Below are 19,318 nucleotides of genomic sequence, written 5' to 3' on the forward strand. Positions count from 1 at the left end.
GTCGTCTGAGATGAGACAGCCTGGTGAAACTCTGGCCACACTGAGTGCAGGGGTACGGCCCATATGTGCATGCTCACTAACCCCCGACCCCTCCCCTAAACCCTCCCCTTGTTGGTGTTTGGCTGAAATATGGTTTGTTATGTTTTCGTACACATCCTGTGCCCTGTTTGTTTGACGTTTTACAGCCCCTGTGTTGTCTCGGATGTTTTCACAATGTATTCGGGGAGCAGGCAGCAAGCTGATCAAAGGGAGATATGATTTGAGGCAAAAATGATATTGCTTTAAAAACCATGAAAGATCTCATAGTGCACAGCATTGGTCGAAAAGTTGCCTTGTCTCATCCTTGTGCTACAGTACATTACATCATAGGCTACTGAATGTAAGTGAGTGAACCCCCATTGTTAGTCCTCCATATTCATGTCCATCCAGTCACAAACTCACCTCACAAACCAAGAATCTTCACTTGCAAACAAAGACAAGATACATTTAGGAACTCATCCTATCCTTGATGTGAAGATTACTGATAAAGAACATAACAAACCATGAATTCAAAAGAAAAGGGTATTATCGTTATTTATTTATACATAAGTAAGTTTCAGAATAATGCTGATCCAGTTTACCTCAGGCTACTGGCATATCTTGAGATATTGAAATGTGTCAGTTGCCATGCCTCCATGGAAAAAAATTGTTAAAAACTGGTCTGCATACATAGAATGGGGTGGTGTCGTGATACAAAATAAATAACCTACAACCTACAAATAACATTCATTCACAAAAGGAAAATAATAGTGATCTGTGTGTCAAATTTTCAAACTTTGAACTTTCTTGTTGAAACTGAACCAGTCAGAGAGGAACTACTCCATCAGCAAAACTTTCATTTCTGATGACAAGCCTGGGTCAAGGCAGGATCTAGAGTAGGGCTAGGGGAGGCAGTGGGTGAACCCTGCCTGACCTGCTGCCGAATTTGGATATCGCCCGGCAGCTCAGGCTGGAAACCTGCACATCTACTGCATCTCCGCTGCTTCCTGTCCACAACCTTTGGCTCCAATCATAAACTAGCTTATCCAAAAGATGCACTGGATCGTTTGTCTGATTGGTTGAAGGATTATCCAAGCGTACAGAGTCATTTGAACGATGCCATAGAGCTTGACAGTCCCGCCCCTCCTCCAAGAGAGCATGCTTCTTGTGCAGTAGAAATAAACTAAGACTCCCCATACTAATCTTAAAAAGATTGAGCTTAGTATATTGCCAGACTACTTATTATGCAGTTGGTACATAAAATCAGAAACATAAAATAGGTTACCCCTTAGTTTGAAGACATGTCCCACCTTGTCCCATGTAAACTTACAACTTAAAACAAATGATACATTTAGGTGATTAGAAGAAAGCTTTTGAAAAAAGTCCAAATATTTTTCAAGTCTAGTTGTTACCACTTAAAAATGCATTTCTATTAATGATGTAGCTGTGTTTTACTATCAAATCGGCTCACAATTAGTTGAATTATACAAGTACACAATATAGAATATCTTGAAGTAAGCCAAATAATCTCATACAGTTCAGCCTCAATAAGTAAGTCAATCCTTAAATTGATAGGTCAATATAGATTGGTGGTTTGCTTGTTTTGCTTGCTTATGCTTGCTTGGTGGTTATTTTGGGCAGGGGCGTCTTAATATGTTTTTATCTTGAATTTTGGCACATTGGATTGTAACATTACCCCTGTGTATTAATGTAACAAGATTAACAACCTGAATTCAAGCTACACTATTAAAGATTTATTTTTTTTGCGGGTGTGGTGTAGCCTGGCTAGCACTACCACTTCTCAATGAGACGTGGTCTGGGAAACAAACATTCATTTTCTCATATTTGAAAAAATGCCCAGACCCGTTCATTAGGCCCCACGGATGTCTATCAAATGCGTCTGTGCATAGCTCATCATCGTCTTGCTTTCCCCCATGTTCTGTGATTGGTCCACTATCTGAGGCAAAAATTAGGGCGATAGTTGCAGGCTGCCATAGCAGCGTGAATAAAATCACGCGCAAAGCAGCATTGGAACACCCAGGCTATAGTTGTGGTGTGCAGCTGCAATCCAAATAAGGTGTCCTCTGTCTCTTTACGGTAAGTGTTTCTTTTATCATATTTAGTCCTCTTCATCCTCCTCCTGCTCTGTATTCTCACTCTTCTTATCACCTAAAATCAGATATTACAGACAGAGAAAGTTTTTCACAACCCTAAAACAATACTGAACTACAAGTACCTGGATTGTTAAGCAAATAAATGTAAAGATATTTGATGTCTAATGTCTGATTCAATGTGCTCTGAATACATGGATAAAGGTACGTTTACATCTATAGTTATTTTTTTGTTTGAATTTGATCACATTTGATCACCGTTGTAGGTTGAATACTGAATTTGGGTGGAAAATCAGCATTGCCATTATTGGCATTGGCAATGTAGGTGCTATCTTTGTATTTCATCAGCTCTTGTAAACAAATGCAAAAATGCAAAAGACTACAGTAGGTCATCTCAAGGACACTGGTAAATGGGTCAGTTGATGAGTTTTGATAGATAATTTACCTCTACTTTGTCTCCTACAAAAGCGTAAGCTGATAATGGATCCAATTAGACATGCCAGCAACATCAGCACCGTTATCATGACATATTTTCTGCCCAGAACAGGTCCATAATCTATGAGGAAAGTCACAAAAGGTCACAAAAAATATCATTCATAACATTTTTCAAGGTCTTTATGTCTTGATGATTACCTAAAGGTATGTCCAATTTGTTGTCCAAGCTGAGATGTTCAGCGTTGCAAATGTACCGGTGTTTCTTTCTTAGATCCCCTGCACTGACCTCCAGACTCTTCCTCATCTGGTAGGTTCCATCTGCGTTAGGTAACAGCTCCCCCCCTGTGATCTGGTGATCAGACACAGACTGGCCATCTCTGAGCAGGGTCAGGTTGATATGACGGGGGTAGAAACCAGTGGCCAAGCAGGTGATTCTGGCCCCTCCAGTGTCTGGGAGTGCCTTCTGGAACAGCCTGACTCTGGGCTTGACTAAATGCATAAGAGCAACAAATGAGTATAACACCACATTTGTATTGAATTTGATGCTATTTACCAAATCAATGGAAATCAACTCTGTTTTATAGAGGCCAGAAGAGAAATTCTTGTCTTGTAATACAAATACAGCCTATATGAAACTATATACATGTACTAGAAAAGCACTCAGAGAGTGCAGACCTCCGCTTGTATTGTTCCTCTAACTAGACTATGAAATGAGAGAATTCTGCATGAAATGAGCCCTCTTTTTCTATCAAACCTCGTTTGAATCTTACAGTCCTGGTGGCGTGAAAAGGCTACTTTGTCCATACTGGGGACTCTTGCTCCACTTTCTTTATGTAGTCTACCTCCTCCTTGGTTGTCATACATTTGAACCTAAACTATTCAGATCGCCACCATGCCATTACACACCATGCCATTACAAAAAACGGCTCTTAGATACGGATCACTCCCAAAATGTAATAGTTTCTTCCTTGGGTCCTTCCCTGAAAATCGAAATCCATTCATTGCTTATTCAGTTATCTTGCTAACAGACAAACATACAAACAGACAGACAAACAAACAAACCCAGATGAAAACATAACCTCCTTGGTGGAGGTAACAATGAATTGTTCTTTACACTCAAGGGAGTGACACAATTATATTAATTATACATTATCTAATGTTACCTTTCATCATCACATGTTTTCTGTTCAAATGAAGAAATTTAGTAAGTGCGTTGATGCAGATAGGCTGGTAAAAATCTATAAGGACCCCTTTGACAGTCTCTGACTGGAGTATATCCCAGACCCCAGGCCATTTGAATTCAGTTTGAAAGGTCTTGTCAGAAATGCTGAGATGCATCTCATCTCCACTGTTTCCATTGAAAGACTCCTTACTTATCATAACCCCTGGTATATTCTTGGCCTTTAAATCACAGCCAAATATTCGCTGGTGAAACTGAATCCCTATGAGAAAGTTTACAAAGGAAAACACACAAAACACAAAATTACTCCAACACCTCCATGAAGCACACCATAATTTAAAATCACAATCAATACTTATTCAGTACTTACCACGTGTTTTATTGTAATGACGTATCAATTCATGGGTTTTAACTCTCATCATCTCATGCCATTTTGTAAACACAGAGCGGGCATTTTTCTGGTCACTGAGCTCAAGCATTTCCTCAGTCATGGGTCCTCTTGAGAGGATCTTTTGTTCTTTGGAGGAATAGTACCCAATCTGGACATCATCAAGCATGAGCAGAGCACTGAATTCATGAAAAGGTGTGTGCCCTTTGATATATGTAGCAAAGGCCAATAACGAATGGGAACCTGCAAGTACCAAAGAGCGTTTTATTGATTATCCCTATTGTACTTTTGTGGGTATAATTTCACAATCAAGGTAAAGACTTGAGGTAAAGACGCTACTTGTGCTGGTAAGTTAATTCAGGTCCTGCTTATAACTCAGTGACAATTAAGTCTATATGTTTACCCTCCTCCAAGAATTGGCAGGTGTTTCCAAACTATAGTTAGGGCATGCCGTTGTTACATGTCAACTGGCTCCTGTGTCAACTGGCTTCGTTGATGACGTTTCACGATTCATGACGTTTCTTCGACAGATGTGGCACCTTGACTTGTCAACTTTCTTATAGACTGGAGGCGAACGATTACAAATATGCTTGACGTCTTTAAATGCCAAAATTGGCTGTAGTAGGCTTTATGCACTAGATCATGAATATGCCACCAAAAAAAAACATTATCTAAATAAAATAAGATTAACTCCACGTGGGAATCGAACCGCTACCTAAATCAATCAACTTGACAGGTAATCAGCCACGCACCTTACGCCATGGATCTGAACATGTTATCTGGCTACCGAGTTATCTTGCTACCGTTGCCCAAGCCATTTAGTTGACCTTCTAAGTTGGCTATATGGCTATATGGCTATATATACGTTTTACAAACGTTTCAACTGCTGTGGTTTGGCAGTGGTGGTGTAGTTGTAACTATGCTATTGGGAAACCCACAGCGCCCTTAAACAAGAACCTCAGACTCAAACCATACAAACTTTGTATGGTTTGAGTCTGAGGTTGTGGTTTGAGTCTGAGGTTCTTGTTTAAGGGCGCTGTGGGTTTCCCAATAGCATAGTTTCAAAGCCTTTGATTCACTCCAATAGCCGATCACTTCACTGAATGCGCAGAGCCTTCAGCCTTCACACAATTTGAAATAAGCACTTACCAGAGTTTGCAGAGATAAAGGTGCAGAAAACAAACAGGCCTAAAATAATTTGTCTCTGTGACATCCTGCTTTAATATCAGCTGTCCACACGCCCTTATTCTGTTTGGGTTAGTCTTCTTCTTGTTTTATTCGCTGTCATGGCTATGAAGTCGCCCACTACGCCACATCACTCTGGTTTAGACCTATGAGAAAGGAAGTCGAGAGTGTGGAAGTCAAAGAAGCAGGGAATTCTACAGAGGGAAAGTCCCCTTAAGAAAGTTTCACTTCCATGGTCCACATTCTGAAAAAGAGCCTTTCAGGGACTTTCCCAAATCAAATCTCTAGCCCACACAGTCCATTTGTAGTTATCAGTTTCAGATCTGTCATCCCAGGAATTTCTAGTGCAAATAGAAATTCCTGGGATGACAGATCTGTTTGTGACAGTATCCCCTGTATAGCACATTAATGTCATCATCCACTACTGAGGTCCAATACAGATGACTTTCTCAGGTGATGAATGAAGAGACAAAGAAGAACAATAACAAAAACAAGAAAGATTCGGTCTAAGCATTTATCCCAAGTGAATTAGTGAACATACACAGCACGCAGTGAATACACAGAGCAGCGAGCTGCCTGCCCAACAGCGGCGCTCGGGGAGCAGTGAGGGGTTAGGTGCCTTGCTCAAGGACACTTCAGCCGTGGACTGGTCAGAGATCGAACCGGCAACCCTCCGGTTACAAGCTCGAAGCCCCTAACAGTCCTTGTTACAGCAAAGTTGAAGCAAACCCCAGCTGAAAACACTCTGTTGCCTGACCAGTAGTTTACATTACATTTACATTTCAGTGACGCGTTTTAGCCAAAGCCAGTTACAACATAACTGGCCTGAGCCTTCAGCGGATGTGAGGTGTTGTCCATATATGTTAAGGAGCATCCCTCTCTCAGCAACCAACTGTGGGATAAATTCACTAGCCTATATAACTTATAGTGAAATCTAGTTACCGTTCTTCACTATAGGAATGTTTACAGTTTTTTCTGATTGCTTACAGTGAGCACATTTTTTGTAATTTTTGCAAAACTCTAAACATAAATAACACAACCCTTCACCAAATTATCAAAACATTGTAGTTCTCTTGCAAAAGCAAATACAACTTGATGAACTCTTCACACCTTTGTAAAAATAGTGTTTTTGTATCAAACAGTAAACACAAGCCATCATCTACTAAGCACACATGTATGTTTTTTTTTTTTTTTGCATAATCTATAGACTAGGGCTTAATATACAAAATTGCCCAAGGGATATCACCGGGCACCCCCTTAAATCTTAAAGAGGTACCTACCTACTAGATTCTGCAAAAAAAAAACTTTAACCGATTTTTTATTTTCTGAATTACTGAATAACTAAACGAGATATCCATAATTCCCTCTCTAAAATACTTTTCATCTCTTATGTCAACAAAATGAAAAGAAAACAATTGAAACTGGCTTTATCCAATGTTCAGATTTTATCTTTTTAAGTTTATGCAAATTAGCACATATTTAATGACATCATACCTAATTTGCATATTCAAACATTACATTTCAGAAAACTTGTAATACATTTATTTTTCATATTGATATAAGTAATCAACTGGTGAAGTTTCAAAGTGATATCTGCTTTTTAATTTGTTTACCCTATTCACCTGTAGTACAGTATTCAACACATTGGACAAGAAAGGCGTAATATACGAAATTGCCCAAGGGATATCACCGGGCACCCTCTTAAATCTTAAAGAGGTACCCCTAGTCTACTAGATTCTGCAAAAAAAAAAAAAAAAACTTTACAGTTTTTTCCAATCGTTTACACACTAAAATCAAGATTAACAGACAGTTAACAATACTTAACACTTAAGAAGCAAAACGCCTGCGCAGAGTAGTACAACAGTAAGCACAAATTCAGCTTCACACTTTTTGCGAAACATTACACACAGTGAATGTCAAAATGTAAAACACATTTTCACACCTTAGACACAGATAAAGATTGTTAGGTACTTCCTTGTCATTATAAAGCCCTGACTTGCCAATGACCACACCAATGAACAAATTGAATAATCACATCCACCAGGTGTGTAAGCACACATGTGCAAAATTGAAAACGCAGCACTCAGGTGTGTTATGCTCGATCCTCGAGGGGCGTTCCCACTGATCTATAACTAACACTGGATAGACTATCCCATTGTTTTCGCCCCATCATTCACTATGTCGATCAGTGAGGATCGAGGCCAGAGGAGCGAGGGAGGACGTATAAAAGCCCAAATGAGAGGCACCCATAGCCGGTGATGTGGTGAACTCTTATGGCCTGATCCAGCTAGACAGAGAGATGATTAGAGTATTATGTATTGTTGTTACTTGTTTGTATTGTTGCTTTAGTTTTTCTTCAGTGACTGTAAGTGTACAGTACTTTTTGTTTGTGTACAGATTTTAATTTTTCTACACTTTACAGTAGCAAGAACTATAATTTTGGCATTTTCTGTTGATTGACTTGTCACTGTAACTGAACATATGGTTCAGTGAAAGAAGGAAATATTGTCTGCAGCATCAGTTTTGTGCATTGCTTGATGAGGGTTCATCAAAATATTTTTGTCATCCTAAATTATCCTAATGCTCTCAAACAATATGTCTGAATAAGATCCATATATTGGAAGAGGGTTTTTACAGATGTGTTTTGAATTTATTGTGTTGGTGTGTATAAGATAGCGACAGTGTGGAATCATTCAAAGAATGTGTTAGTGATATGAGAACAGTATAAGGTTTTATCAATGTGTTTATTGTTTTGACAGAAATATTTCATTTTGCTAACAATCTGTTATGTTCTGCTGATTGGGTATTGTGTTTGGTTAATTGTGTGATATGTTTAGACAAAAAGAGCCCCGTTTTCAAAATTGTGTGTAAACGATTGGAAAAAACTGTAAGTGACAAAACCAGGTCTGACCCCATGGCTGCCTGACTAACATAGCAATCATTCAAAATATACCATTCGGCTAGTACGTTAATAGGTTAGGCTAGGCCAGGCCTACTACAATATTGTGCCAACAATTAACTGACAAACTCTCAGCTTACCTCAATATGCTTTTCAAATTAGACGGCGAGTTTTTGAAAGGTCTTGAGTGCAGACCTTGCAGCAGTAGGCCTACATCTTACATGAGTTGTTTTTGCATCCAACCATTTCGAAAATTCTTCCAGGGACGAGGGATAGCCTACACGAGTTGGCTGCTCTTCCTACAGGTGGTGTGATGGATCGCGTAAAAACCAATAGGGTGTCGGAAAATAACTACATAGAAAAAGTAAAGTATAGATACCCAACATTTCTACTTAAGTAAGGTAACGAAGTATTTGTACTTTGTTACTTGACACCTCTGTTTGTAGTACTGTTTGTAGCCTAGTGTAACACTGAACAAAAAAGGCCCAAGTCATTATGATGAATGGAGAAGAAGTGTTTTCAATTCATTGCAGTGTTTTACACTGAGCAAATCAGTGTTCAACTGGTCCTTATAAATGTCTTGATATATGATGGTTTGTGTGTGTCTCTTGAGAACAAAAGAGCATTTTGAGGAGAAATTACATTGTTTTGAAGGTAAAGTGTCATTTTGCAGGATAATTGCAGGGTTTTGCCCATTGTGTGTGTTGTTTTGGATTTGTGTGTAGAGTTCTGAGAGTATGAGGCATGTTTTCAGAAAATGTGTGTTAACAATCGAAAAAAACTGTAACACATTTTAACTGTTGAGTTTGCAAAATCCTCAGGTGTTAATTTCAGAAAAACTGTAATCCACACGAACGTCACTGACGTTAATGACGTCACTCAACGTCATTTGTTTGTTCATCTATGACGAAAAAAAAAAAAGAATCATTGCCATATGGGTTTCTTCACTCCACCAATCTGTTGTGTGTAGTATAGTTGTTTTATTAACAGTAACAGTTTTAGATACGGTAAACAATAACTTCTCTGAAAATCCAATTCAAAATCCAAGGAATAGAGATCGCTAAGACATGTGACCAAAGTCATCAAAACACAAAGAATTATGGGTACGTTTGGCTCGCCTGATGCCAGCCCATGTAAACTAGTGGGTCTGGGTCTATGATCTGGCATGATAATAATGAAAACTAAGCGTGAAAAAATTGTGTGAAAAACAGTTATAATCTCGCGCTTCCTTAGTGCTGCTATCCAAGCCATTCCTCGCCTTTTTGTCACCTCTGAAACATGACGTATAGCCTACTATTATTTTTCCACGCTGGAAAACTATAAAAGATAAGCTTCATGTTACTCTATTGAATTTTATAACACAGCAGGTAAACGGCATTTCGACAACTGCACTTCGTTGTTCCCGCACGTCAGTAAAACAACTTAATTTTGGGGCACCTATTCCCAAAATGCGTTGCGTTTTACGTCACGTTCTCAATCTCTATAGGTAAGGTATAATACATATGGATATAATTGAAAGAAAAAAAATATTTAAAGGTTTAAATTGCTGAACTTCTGCGTTGGTAATGGAAAGATCTTTGGCCTCTGACCATACTAGTAGGCTAGAAAAGTCCTTGAGGACCTTGCGGTCCAACTAAACTGTTTCCAGCTCAGTAGGCTATCAGAAAAACCCCAGGAGTAACTTCGTCAACTATGTCGGTGGCGCAAAGAGGGCGGCTATGCCAATTTCAAACAGCCATTCCTACGTTTAGAAATGATCGTTTTATTATTTTCGTCCATTTTAAATAACAGTTGCTTTGCCTTTCACTCGTGTTTGAAAATCTTCAGTCTGAAAATAAGTCACCTGCCAAACTATTTATGGTAACCTGAAATAATGGAAAGGTGCATTCAGCATAGAAGAATTGCGAGTCTAACGAAGTAGGCTAAGTGTGCCTTTGCAGTGATGGGCAGTAGCTTCACTACTTGTAGCGAAGCTACTAGCTTAGCTACATTTCTCAGTAGCTTGGTGGTAGCGTAGCTATTTTCTGAAGCAGATAGCTTTTCAGTAGCTTAGCTGTTTTTTTGACCATGTAGTGCTGTAGCTTTTACAGAAGCTACATTTTCCAGAGCATTTGTGGAGCTCACAAGTTTAATATAGCTTGTGGTAAAAAAAAAACCTGAATGGGTAGGCCTAATTGTACTTTTAAACGTAGCACCAACATGTCAGCCAAGTGGAATGAAACTGGGATAATCAAGAGGTGAAGCATATAGAGGTGAAAACCCACCCAACAATGAAATACTTAGAGTATAGAGTTAAGAGCTTGAGTAACCCTAAAAATGTAGCTTTAAGTTTATCCTGCAAACTTAAGAAATGGGCAAATCTAATTTGGACCACATACTGTATGCACACTCGCTCAGTATAGGCCCTACCTTTCTTTCACTACATGGAGCCTGTTTTTCTCAAATTGATTTTGGTTATTGTTTTTGAAACTGAACATATGTTATAGCCCACATGTGTACACCAAGATAATTAAGTTACTGTATCTTATATGCTGAATTATCACTGACATGTCATGAAGCTGGTTCACTTTATTGGTTTATGTTCATTGTTTTGTAAATTACAAAGTAGCTTCTGATGTAGTAAGCTACTTTTGTGAAATGTATGTAACTTAGCTTGCTACATTTTGTCTTTAGGTAGCTTTTGTGTAGCTGGCTTCATTTAATACAGAGTAGCTGGTAGCTTAGCTCACTACATTTTCTAAGTAGCTTGCCCATCACTGTGCCTTTTGTGCCTAAGTGGTCGCTGCTGAACACTGGTAAAGGTATTAGTGCCCTTTGAATATCCGTTGTGTTCTCTCTGCATATTCTAACCTCAAACTGAAATTCATTGCTCCTCATTATGGTGTTCTTGTCTGTTCATCGTTTGCGTAAATATGCCCAAGTTCGTCGGCTAAACAGTCCTGGCTCTGTAAATTATGGGAAGCAAATATATGTGGTTCGGACCGAGCCATAAACAATAATGCCAACCAATTAACTGAGGAGTGTCTTAGGAACATTGAAGGAATTCATATAGGCTAACGGTGGCTGTAGAGCGCAAATAGCGCAAAAACCTTTACTTCCCGAGAACCGAAACGAATTGAATAAAAATGCCTATTTGATCTAATTTTAGAATGAATTATTATTCATTGACATATCACTGTGAATCTTGCATTTTTTTAATGACTATCGCGCCACCTTGACAATATTTAGCCGGCCTACGATCACGCCAATGCAAATGTTAGTGAGCATGCTTCTGTCACCAATGTAACGCCTTCCACATAACGTAGGTTACATTTAATGTGGCCAAGCCTCATAGTTTTCAAGAGTAACAGAAGCCTTTGCTCATACATCTTATTAATTTCTGGTCATAATAAAGTTAGGTGGTTTCGAAGGTGTTGGGCATCGTCGGCGTCAGTGGCCATACGCAAAGCTGCGTTTATGGTGTCACCATCACAGTGAGAGTAAATAAGAAGCCTGGGATTTACGAGTTAATTTACAAGGCAACCGTCTTTCATTCTGCACGATAGAACGCCATCTCAAGGCATATCTCAAGTGATTCTCTCGAGCTTCAAGAACATACTTCTGGTAAACTACTAGATTTTCCATCTGTTGAGCTTTTTAGCCTATTTGTGTTCAATTGTAGGGTAGCCTACTCCTGCTGACTCTTAAGTAGAGACACATAGCCTACATCAAGGAACATGTATTAACTCTGTATTTCACAGCTCACCCTTTCCCTCCCTTCAGATATGAGGTGCTGCGATCAGCACCCGAGGCGGACCGAGCCGGTCCCCGGGAGCAGCTGCAATGAGCCGGTGATCCCTGCACCGCGCTCGCGCCGCAACGGCTGGTCCGCGCGACCCACCACCCAGCAGCTGGTTTCCTACTTCACCTACATTTACTTGGTTGTTGTCGGATTTGGGATCTACATCCCACTGCTGCCCTCCCCATGGGACTCGTTGGCCTATGGTGTATCCTTTACTGTGTACTTTGAGTAGCCTAGATGCATGAGCTTTGAAAGTAACTTAGGATGTCTTAGGGTGGACAGGTGCGTGTGATTAGTTCCGTGTTCATCTTCCTATTTTCACCATTGCTATGTAAAAGCATAGGACTTGCAAAAATATAACTGTCTATGTGGTCTAATCCTTCACCAACACTGGTCAGTTTTCTGTACATTTCAACACTCACTTGTAGTTTCTAAGCATCTCCATTTTGATTGGATTTGGCATTTCAACATGAAGGCTGGTGATGCTGGCTGCACCAAGCTATCAAAGTGCTGGCTTGTCTGCTCGCAGTCCCTAAAGATCATCCTGACATCTGAATAGGAACGTTTTGTGTTGCACTCTCGGCCCATGGCGTTGGGAGCGTGCGGATGGCATTGGCCGTGGCTGAGATGAGAGCAGAGGTCTGATCCGTGGCTGGCATGGAGTCAGGGCAGCTGTGCTGGCTGTGCCTCCAGGAGCCTCGTTTTTCCAGACGGCCACCGCACACACAGCCCTGCTGTGGCATGCTGGGGGGTTGATAGGCTCTTGACGTCAGGGCTGTCAGTGTGCACACTAGCGCATTGGTGGGCACATGGGTGTTTCATGGAGAGCTGACTGCACTCTACACTCTATGAGGTTTTTGTAAGCAGTGCTGGGCCTGGCCTGTTTTCTTCTCTGTCTGAGGTCAAATGTCAGACAATAATCAGAAGCTTATCTGTGATTCCCTTTTTAAGAAATAGGTGTGTTGATATACAGAATACTTAGTTCCTTACCTCTCTTTCCAATCACTCTCTTCCCAAGTGAATTTTACCTTGACTTCAATCTACACAGCATCTTGGATTTTTCTTTGTTCTTCACCTGGTTGCCCACATTGCAGCTGTGTTGATAGACCCAGCAGAACCCATTGTGCGCGCCAGAAACTACGCCTCTACCTTGCCGACCTTTGACAAAAGCCAACATGCACATGTCATCCTTGACCTACACTGTAAAATCTGTGATATTGACGTGTGAGTGTACTGTCCTCATCAGATGTCTATTTGAGACATATTTTCAGACTTTCCAAGTGATTTATTTTCACAAAGATTGTGCATGACCATGAATTATTCTCATCTCCATGTTACTTCTGTGCTGTTTCTCTCCCCTTTGTGTTGCTATCTGCAGGGGACCTCGAGCTAAACACTGCAAGGCTTGCAACAAATGTGTGACAGACTTTGACCACCACTGCAAATATATGAATAATTGTGTGGGGAGGAGGAACTATTGGTAAGAGGAAACTTGGCTTTGAGTATAATGTGTTTCTTTGGTTGCCATCAGGGCACTTTCAGCACCACTGTTTTGTTCCTCTTCAGACATGTGGTCATGAGCAGTCTCTTTGTAATGACTGCATGCTCTGGGTTTTAATGTCACAGTGCTACCTACCTGCAACCGTCCTGTGACCTGTTCTAGGATGTGGTGCTGGATATTTGTATGGATTAGAATGTGTCTTCTTTTATCCAACTATATTAGTTTTAATGGTCCAACCTGCAGGTTTTTCTTTGTGGCCGTTGTGACTGCTGCTATTGGAATGTTTCTGCTGCTCCTCATTGTTTTGTTCATCATCGTTGAGCACTCTTTGAACCCGGCCATACTCCGCACCGCCCCTCAGTTTCAGGGTAAGAGGACTGCTCGAATGCTTTCTGAGCAAACATGCATTAGTTTGAATGCTCCATGGTTACAATAACGCCCTGACTGTTAGCTGGCTACATGCAAAAGGGATGTTCCCTTTCAGATTACTTTCACACGTGTATGTCATGCGGCACAGTGCTATCTGTTCAGTCTGTACCTGTCTGTCCAGGTCTGAATAACTTGACATGGTTGGTGTTCCTCCCACTGGCTCCTGTGCACACCAGCTCCGCTGGACTCTTGGTAGTGAGCTGCTTCACCTTTTTACTGATGTTGGTTTTCTTGGTGGTTGTGATTCACCTGCTGGGATTTCATATATTTCTCTGTGAGTATGATGAATAGGTATTTTTGCAGGTGTATATGATAATCAGAAATGAAAGACGGGACTGCCCTGAAGGCCACAAATGGCTGACGTGTTGCATAAATGGCTAACATTTTGTTTCTTTATGTGTACAGTGTCGAAGAAGCTTACCACATACGAGTACATCATGAAAAAGCGGCAAGAAGAGAAGGATCGTGATTTGGAATTAGGAGAGAAGCAATCCCGACCCACAAGTGCGGAATCAGCAAAGGTAAGACAGACTCCTCTCTGTTTTAGCTCCCTATAGCACAGTTGATTTGGTTGAGCAGGACATTTTGTTAGACTACATCGTTGCTCTGTGGGTTTTTTTTTTTTCAGACACAGCCTTCTGTGGATGTATCTGTGGACTGTGAATCACCTTTGCCCAGTCAAGCCAGTCAAAGCAGGTGAGGCTTTAACTTAAAGGTAGGGTATGGAATGAGCTTTGTTGGCCATTTTTGCAAAATCACTTGAAATCCTATTCCTAACCCACTTATAGCCACTAAGTTGGAAGCACTGAAATGGAAATTAAACACGTCAATCATCTGCGGAACGGGCAGGGCTCGAAAAACTCCAGCCAATAGTATTCCTCACCCCATACCATCATTTCACAGCTCGTTCGTCAATCTAATGTCTTCCTCTTCCTCCTCCCCACCGCGCGCGACCCTTTCGAAAGCTGGTGACCGCGAGTCAGTGCTGAAACGAAACCAACTGCCTGCTGCTGCACGTCCATGTTCCCCTCTTGTTGTATGTGTCACTTCATTTCTATACAAACTAAGGCAGCGGATACCTACGGAAACTCAATCACCCATGCAATAAATAAGCTATGTAGCAAAAATTACATTTTACCGCGACACGAAGAGTGTTGTAAACATGAAATCGAAACTTAACAGCTTGGAGCTACAGTGGAATAGGCGAACCAACGGGCCAGCACTAAACTCGGATATTTCAGGAGATAATCGCCCTGGTAAGAACAAACCAGATTCTGTTCAAATATACACACCTATGGCTACTGAACCATATGTACTACAACCCTTTGGAGGTGAATAAAGAATGTAATTGGGGAAGTTGATGTGAGTGATTGTATGGAGACTAGAGCTCATAGTGCTGTAGACGCCAGGCTGGCATTTCATTTAGCTCTCGCGCTGCGCATTTGAATTGTCGCTCGTGCATGGAGGGCGGGACTTGAGGTTGTATATGTTCAAACTCTGCCGTCCGTTTTGCGAATCCCGTACCCAACCTTTAATGAGACCAACTGATCAGTTATGATTACAGAACATGTTATTGAGCTGCATTTGTGCCGTCTTTGTAGCATGGAGTACCAGGATGAAAGGAGGGAACTTGCCCTGCGCATCTCTATGGCGATGTGTGCAGAGGTACGGGCAATTTACTTTTTTTCATGAAAGATCTATTTTGAGATTGGACATTTGACATCTGTGCCAAAACTGTGTGCATTGTTTTTTTGTGAAACATGTCATTGAACAAATTGATTTTAAGATTTGACATTGCATTTGACATGTCCCAAAACTGTGTGTATTGCAGCTGAAGCGTCTTGGTTCAATGACAGGAGCTCAATGGCACGAATGGTACAGAAACACCAGCCCATCCAAGGACATGACGCCAGGTGATTTTGAACACTTCACAAACTCAGAATCCAATCATTCATTGCATGGTGCACTGAAAGCTAGTTGTGTTAGTTGGTCCATATTATGATGCAAATGTTTGGGAAGATAAAAGACTGTTAGTTGTAAAATGCAATTCCTAGCATAATGGTGCTACTTGTCTTGGCTTCAATTTCCTAATGAAGAGTCTCTCATTTTAGGGGAGGATTTGTCGATTTGTGACACCGGTTTGAAGGCCCTCGGTGAGTCCCTCAGCTGGACTGGACTACAGCAGGTGGTGGTGGTGGATGGAGAGCAGAGCCGTGAGAAGTCTGCGGAAGCGGCTCCTATTATCCAGCAGCCCCTGGCCAGCTCTGTCTTGGCAGTTGAGCAGCAGCTGAGCATGGACACAAGGTCCGAGTCGGCCCTCTCCCAGCAGTGAGCGACTTGAAACCCTCTAGACCTGAACCCTAATGGCTATCTGACAATGGACACGACTAACGACGACGAATTTGGATGACGATTATGGAATATGACTAGCCAAAAAATATTGGAAGATATTTTTTGACCTGGTTTTCTGACAATGGATACGACTACTTGTTCTGAATTTTGACGATGAATGTGGATTATGGCTGAATGGAAGATATATAAAAACATTTTTTTCTTTGATTGAAGTTTACACTGATCTTTTCATGCATGGACCCTGGCTGGAACCGTCTAGTGCCTTAATTTAACTTCACGATAAATGCATACTTGAATGTGTGAAAGTGTTATCACTTTTCATTTTTAACTTGGAACTGTGGAATAATTGATGTTTTGACAGCAAGTAATGTGAGTATTGTGTATTTCACTCAGTGGTAAAAGGATTACATAATCTGCTGGTTGCATCTTCAGCAGTTGTATAACATGAAAGAAACAGACCCTGGTGACTCTGAGCCACAATAGTGAGACACTTCCACTTCTATGTATTACAAGATGTGAAGAGAGCAGAGCAATTGCATGATATTTGTTCTTGTAAATAAGAAGAGCCTCATGGAAGTGTACACATGCTATATCTAAGCCTAATTATAAATAATTCACATTAACATTATCTGAGGGCAGCAAGTTAATATAGTGGATGAAAAGAAAATATGTAGGCTATTTATTAGTAATTCTCTTATTCTCTGAGTTACTGAAAGAAGAGTCATTGTTTTATAATGGTAATAAATATAATATTTTATTTTTAAAATATAATCATACAAAAATAGCAATTCAATTCAATGTACAATATATTGGGCTAAAAAAATGTTCAATCATCTGACTAGCAGGCAGTCAGAAAGCCCATCTGTATGGCCAAATCCCAGATGCCAGGAATGGCATCAAGTTTCTCGACAGCGTCCTCAGGAAGAACGACGCCCTCTGTGGCGTTGTCCCACCACGTCTTCTGCCGAGGCTCGTCCAAGGTCCTGTCACGGACACTTCCTGTCTGGAGCTCGTTGGGGCACCCTGACCCCTCCCTCGCTGGGACGTGCTCAGCCTTACGCTTGAGCCCTCTGTAGTAGGAGGCCATGTCACGGTGGTACTCCATCATCTTCACACGCTCCGCTTGGTTGGAGTGGACTGTGCTCTTACAGTAGGTCGGGACTTCACCACCGGCCCCAGTGGGGAGACCTGCCGGAGCTGCAGGGGTGGACCGAGTGGGACCGACCCCCAGAGGGATGAATCCTCCCTGGGCGACACTGCCTGGCACCTGGGCTTGCATCGGCTTCATGTGTTGCTGACCATGAAGTGCTGCGGCAGGGGCGGTGAAGTTCCCCACAAAGGTAAGGGGTCCAGCCTCCTGCCTCAAAGCACTACTGGATGAGCTGATTGAGCCCACATGGGTCAGTCCACCAGTCTCCCGCTGATGAACAGCAGAGACGGACAGCAGCTCCTGCTCTCGTGCTGACACCTGCACAACTGAAGAGACACATTCATGTTAGCTACTCTAGTTGTCAGTTATTCAGATCGGCCACATTTAAAGGACAGACTTCTTCTTACCTGCAGATGGGTAGGCATGTTTCATGATCTCACTGCCACAGGGCCGAGTGAGATGGAGCGGTGTCTTCTGGGAGGACGGAACGCCATGGATGCCTGCACTCCCAGAGTTAGGGCCCTTTTGGGAATTCAGCAGGGCCAATAGCTGGTCCTGGGTGATGTTCGGAGCATGAGTGAAGTTCCCAACGAATGTCAGGTTCTCCTCCTTCCTCGCTGGAGCCACCCGGCTGCTCTTGACACCGTTGCCCACGAGAGTGAGGTGCTGAGGTGTTGAGGTGGGCAGCTTGGCCATACCATGCCACTCCTCCTGAACCACAGCACGCCTGTCTCCAGACTCCCTCCAATACTTACCTACAACATATATCAGAAATATGAATATAAATAAATATATCAACCATAATCAAGCTATTAGGCCTAACTATAAGAGCACTGCAAATATTATATCCTTACTTGCAGAAAACCGTGTAGACCGCACATATTGATATTGTTGCTTTGATGGAGGTATCCAAAGGGGCACAGTGTTTCTGTTTTCCTCAATAGTGTTGACACAGGACAGGTTTCTCTGAAACAGAGGCTGATGTTCAGTCCCGATCCAGGATCCTGCAGGGTTGAACGTCCTTCGGTAGAAAGCCATTGAAGTTGAAAATCGCTTTGAAATCGCAGAGGTTAATCACAAGTGACTTGCCTTCAGCTTGTTCATGGAAGAAGTGGCAAGTTTGGCCCAAATTCTACTTTGCCCAACATTCTAACATTCTAAGTTCTAAATTCTAAATTCTAAATTCTAAATTCTAACATTCTAATGCAAACATCTTGGTTGCTTGGTGATTATAATGTCATCAAATAGAATGCTTCTAGCAGGAAGTGCATTCCATGAAAACTGACAGATCAAGAACACTCACCTACACTTTGCACAAATGTTCAGTTCATACACCGAGGGAAATACAGTTACTGTATATTTGTGGAAATGTGAGCGAGTTGTGTATTATTTGTGTGCGTGTGTGTGTGTGAGAGATAGAGACAGAGAGAGAGAGAGAGAGAGAGAGAGAGAGAGAGAGAGTGTGTGTGTGTGTGTGTTTGTGTCTGTCTGTTTGGAGGGCACAGGATCGTGGTCTAATTTTTTCTCTTTGACTTTGCACTTGAAATTGGTGGCGCAGGTGCCTTTTCAAGCCCCCATCCCATCCTTCTATTGGACTACAAGTTTGGAAGGGTCACCATGACGCAATATGCTTCCGTTTCATTGGCCGTACAGAACATTTGTGGGTGGGGCTTAAGGCTGTGGGTGGGACTGCTATCTCTAGGGGCTTCACATGCACTGAGACATTAGTTTATTTTTACCTCCGTTAAATTGTCTGTCTGTCTGTTAGCAAGATAACTCAAAAAGTAATGGATGGATTTCGATGAAATTTTCAGGGAAGGTCAGACATGACCCTAGGAAGAAACTATTAAATTGGGAGTGATCCGTAACACCGTCGGGATTCCGGAGCC

General features: G+C 41.6%; 1 protein-coding gene across 1 annotated transcript; it reads left to right on the top strand.

Annotated features, from left to right (window-relative positions):
• The first annotated feature begins 11,980 nt into the window (after nt 1–11,980).
• LOC134086988 (palmitoyltransferase ZDHHC11-like) lies at nt 11,981–16,582 on the top strand. The gene is made up of 10 exons (XM_062540186.1): nt 11,981–12,202; nt 13,046–13,221; nt 13,376–13,477; nt 13,742–13,866; nt 13,983–14,201; nt 14,333–14,448; nt 14,556–14,623; nt 15,529–15,592; nt 15,759–15,840; nt 16,039–16,582. Exons 1-10 carry the CDS (start codon nt 11,981–11,983, stop codon nt 16,257–16,259), a joined length of 1,395 nt encoding a protein of 464 aa, XP_062396170.1. The 3' UTR covers nt 16,260–16,582.
• The last annotated feature ends 2,736 nt before the right edge of the window (nt 16,583–19,318 follow it).

This window comes from Sardina pilchardus, chromosome 7 (genome assembly GCF_963854185.1).
Source record: "Sardina pilchardus chromosome 7, fSarPil1.1, whole genome shotgun sequence".
NCBI lineage: Eukaryota > Metazoa > Chordata > Actinopteri > Clupeiformes > Clupeidae > Sardina > Sardina pilchardus.

What these genes read in the sequence shown, in the direction of transcription:
- LOC134086988 (XM_062540186.1), top strand. Translation starts at nt 11,981, where the DNA reads ATGAGGTGCTGCGATCAGCACCCGAGGCGGACCGAGCCGGTCCCCGGG. An exon ending in GTGGGGAGGAGGAACTATTG is followed by an intron (nt 13,478 to 13,741) that starts GTAAGAGGAAAC and finishes TCCAACCTGCAG; the next exon opens with GTTTTTCTTTGTGGCCGTTG. An exon ending in ATCCAAGGACATGACGCCAG is followed by an intron (nt 15,841 to 16,038) that starts GTGATTTTGAAC and finishes CTCTCATTTTAG; the next exon opens with GGGAGGATTTGTCGATTTGT.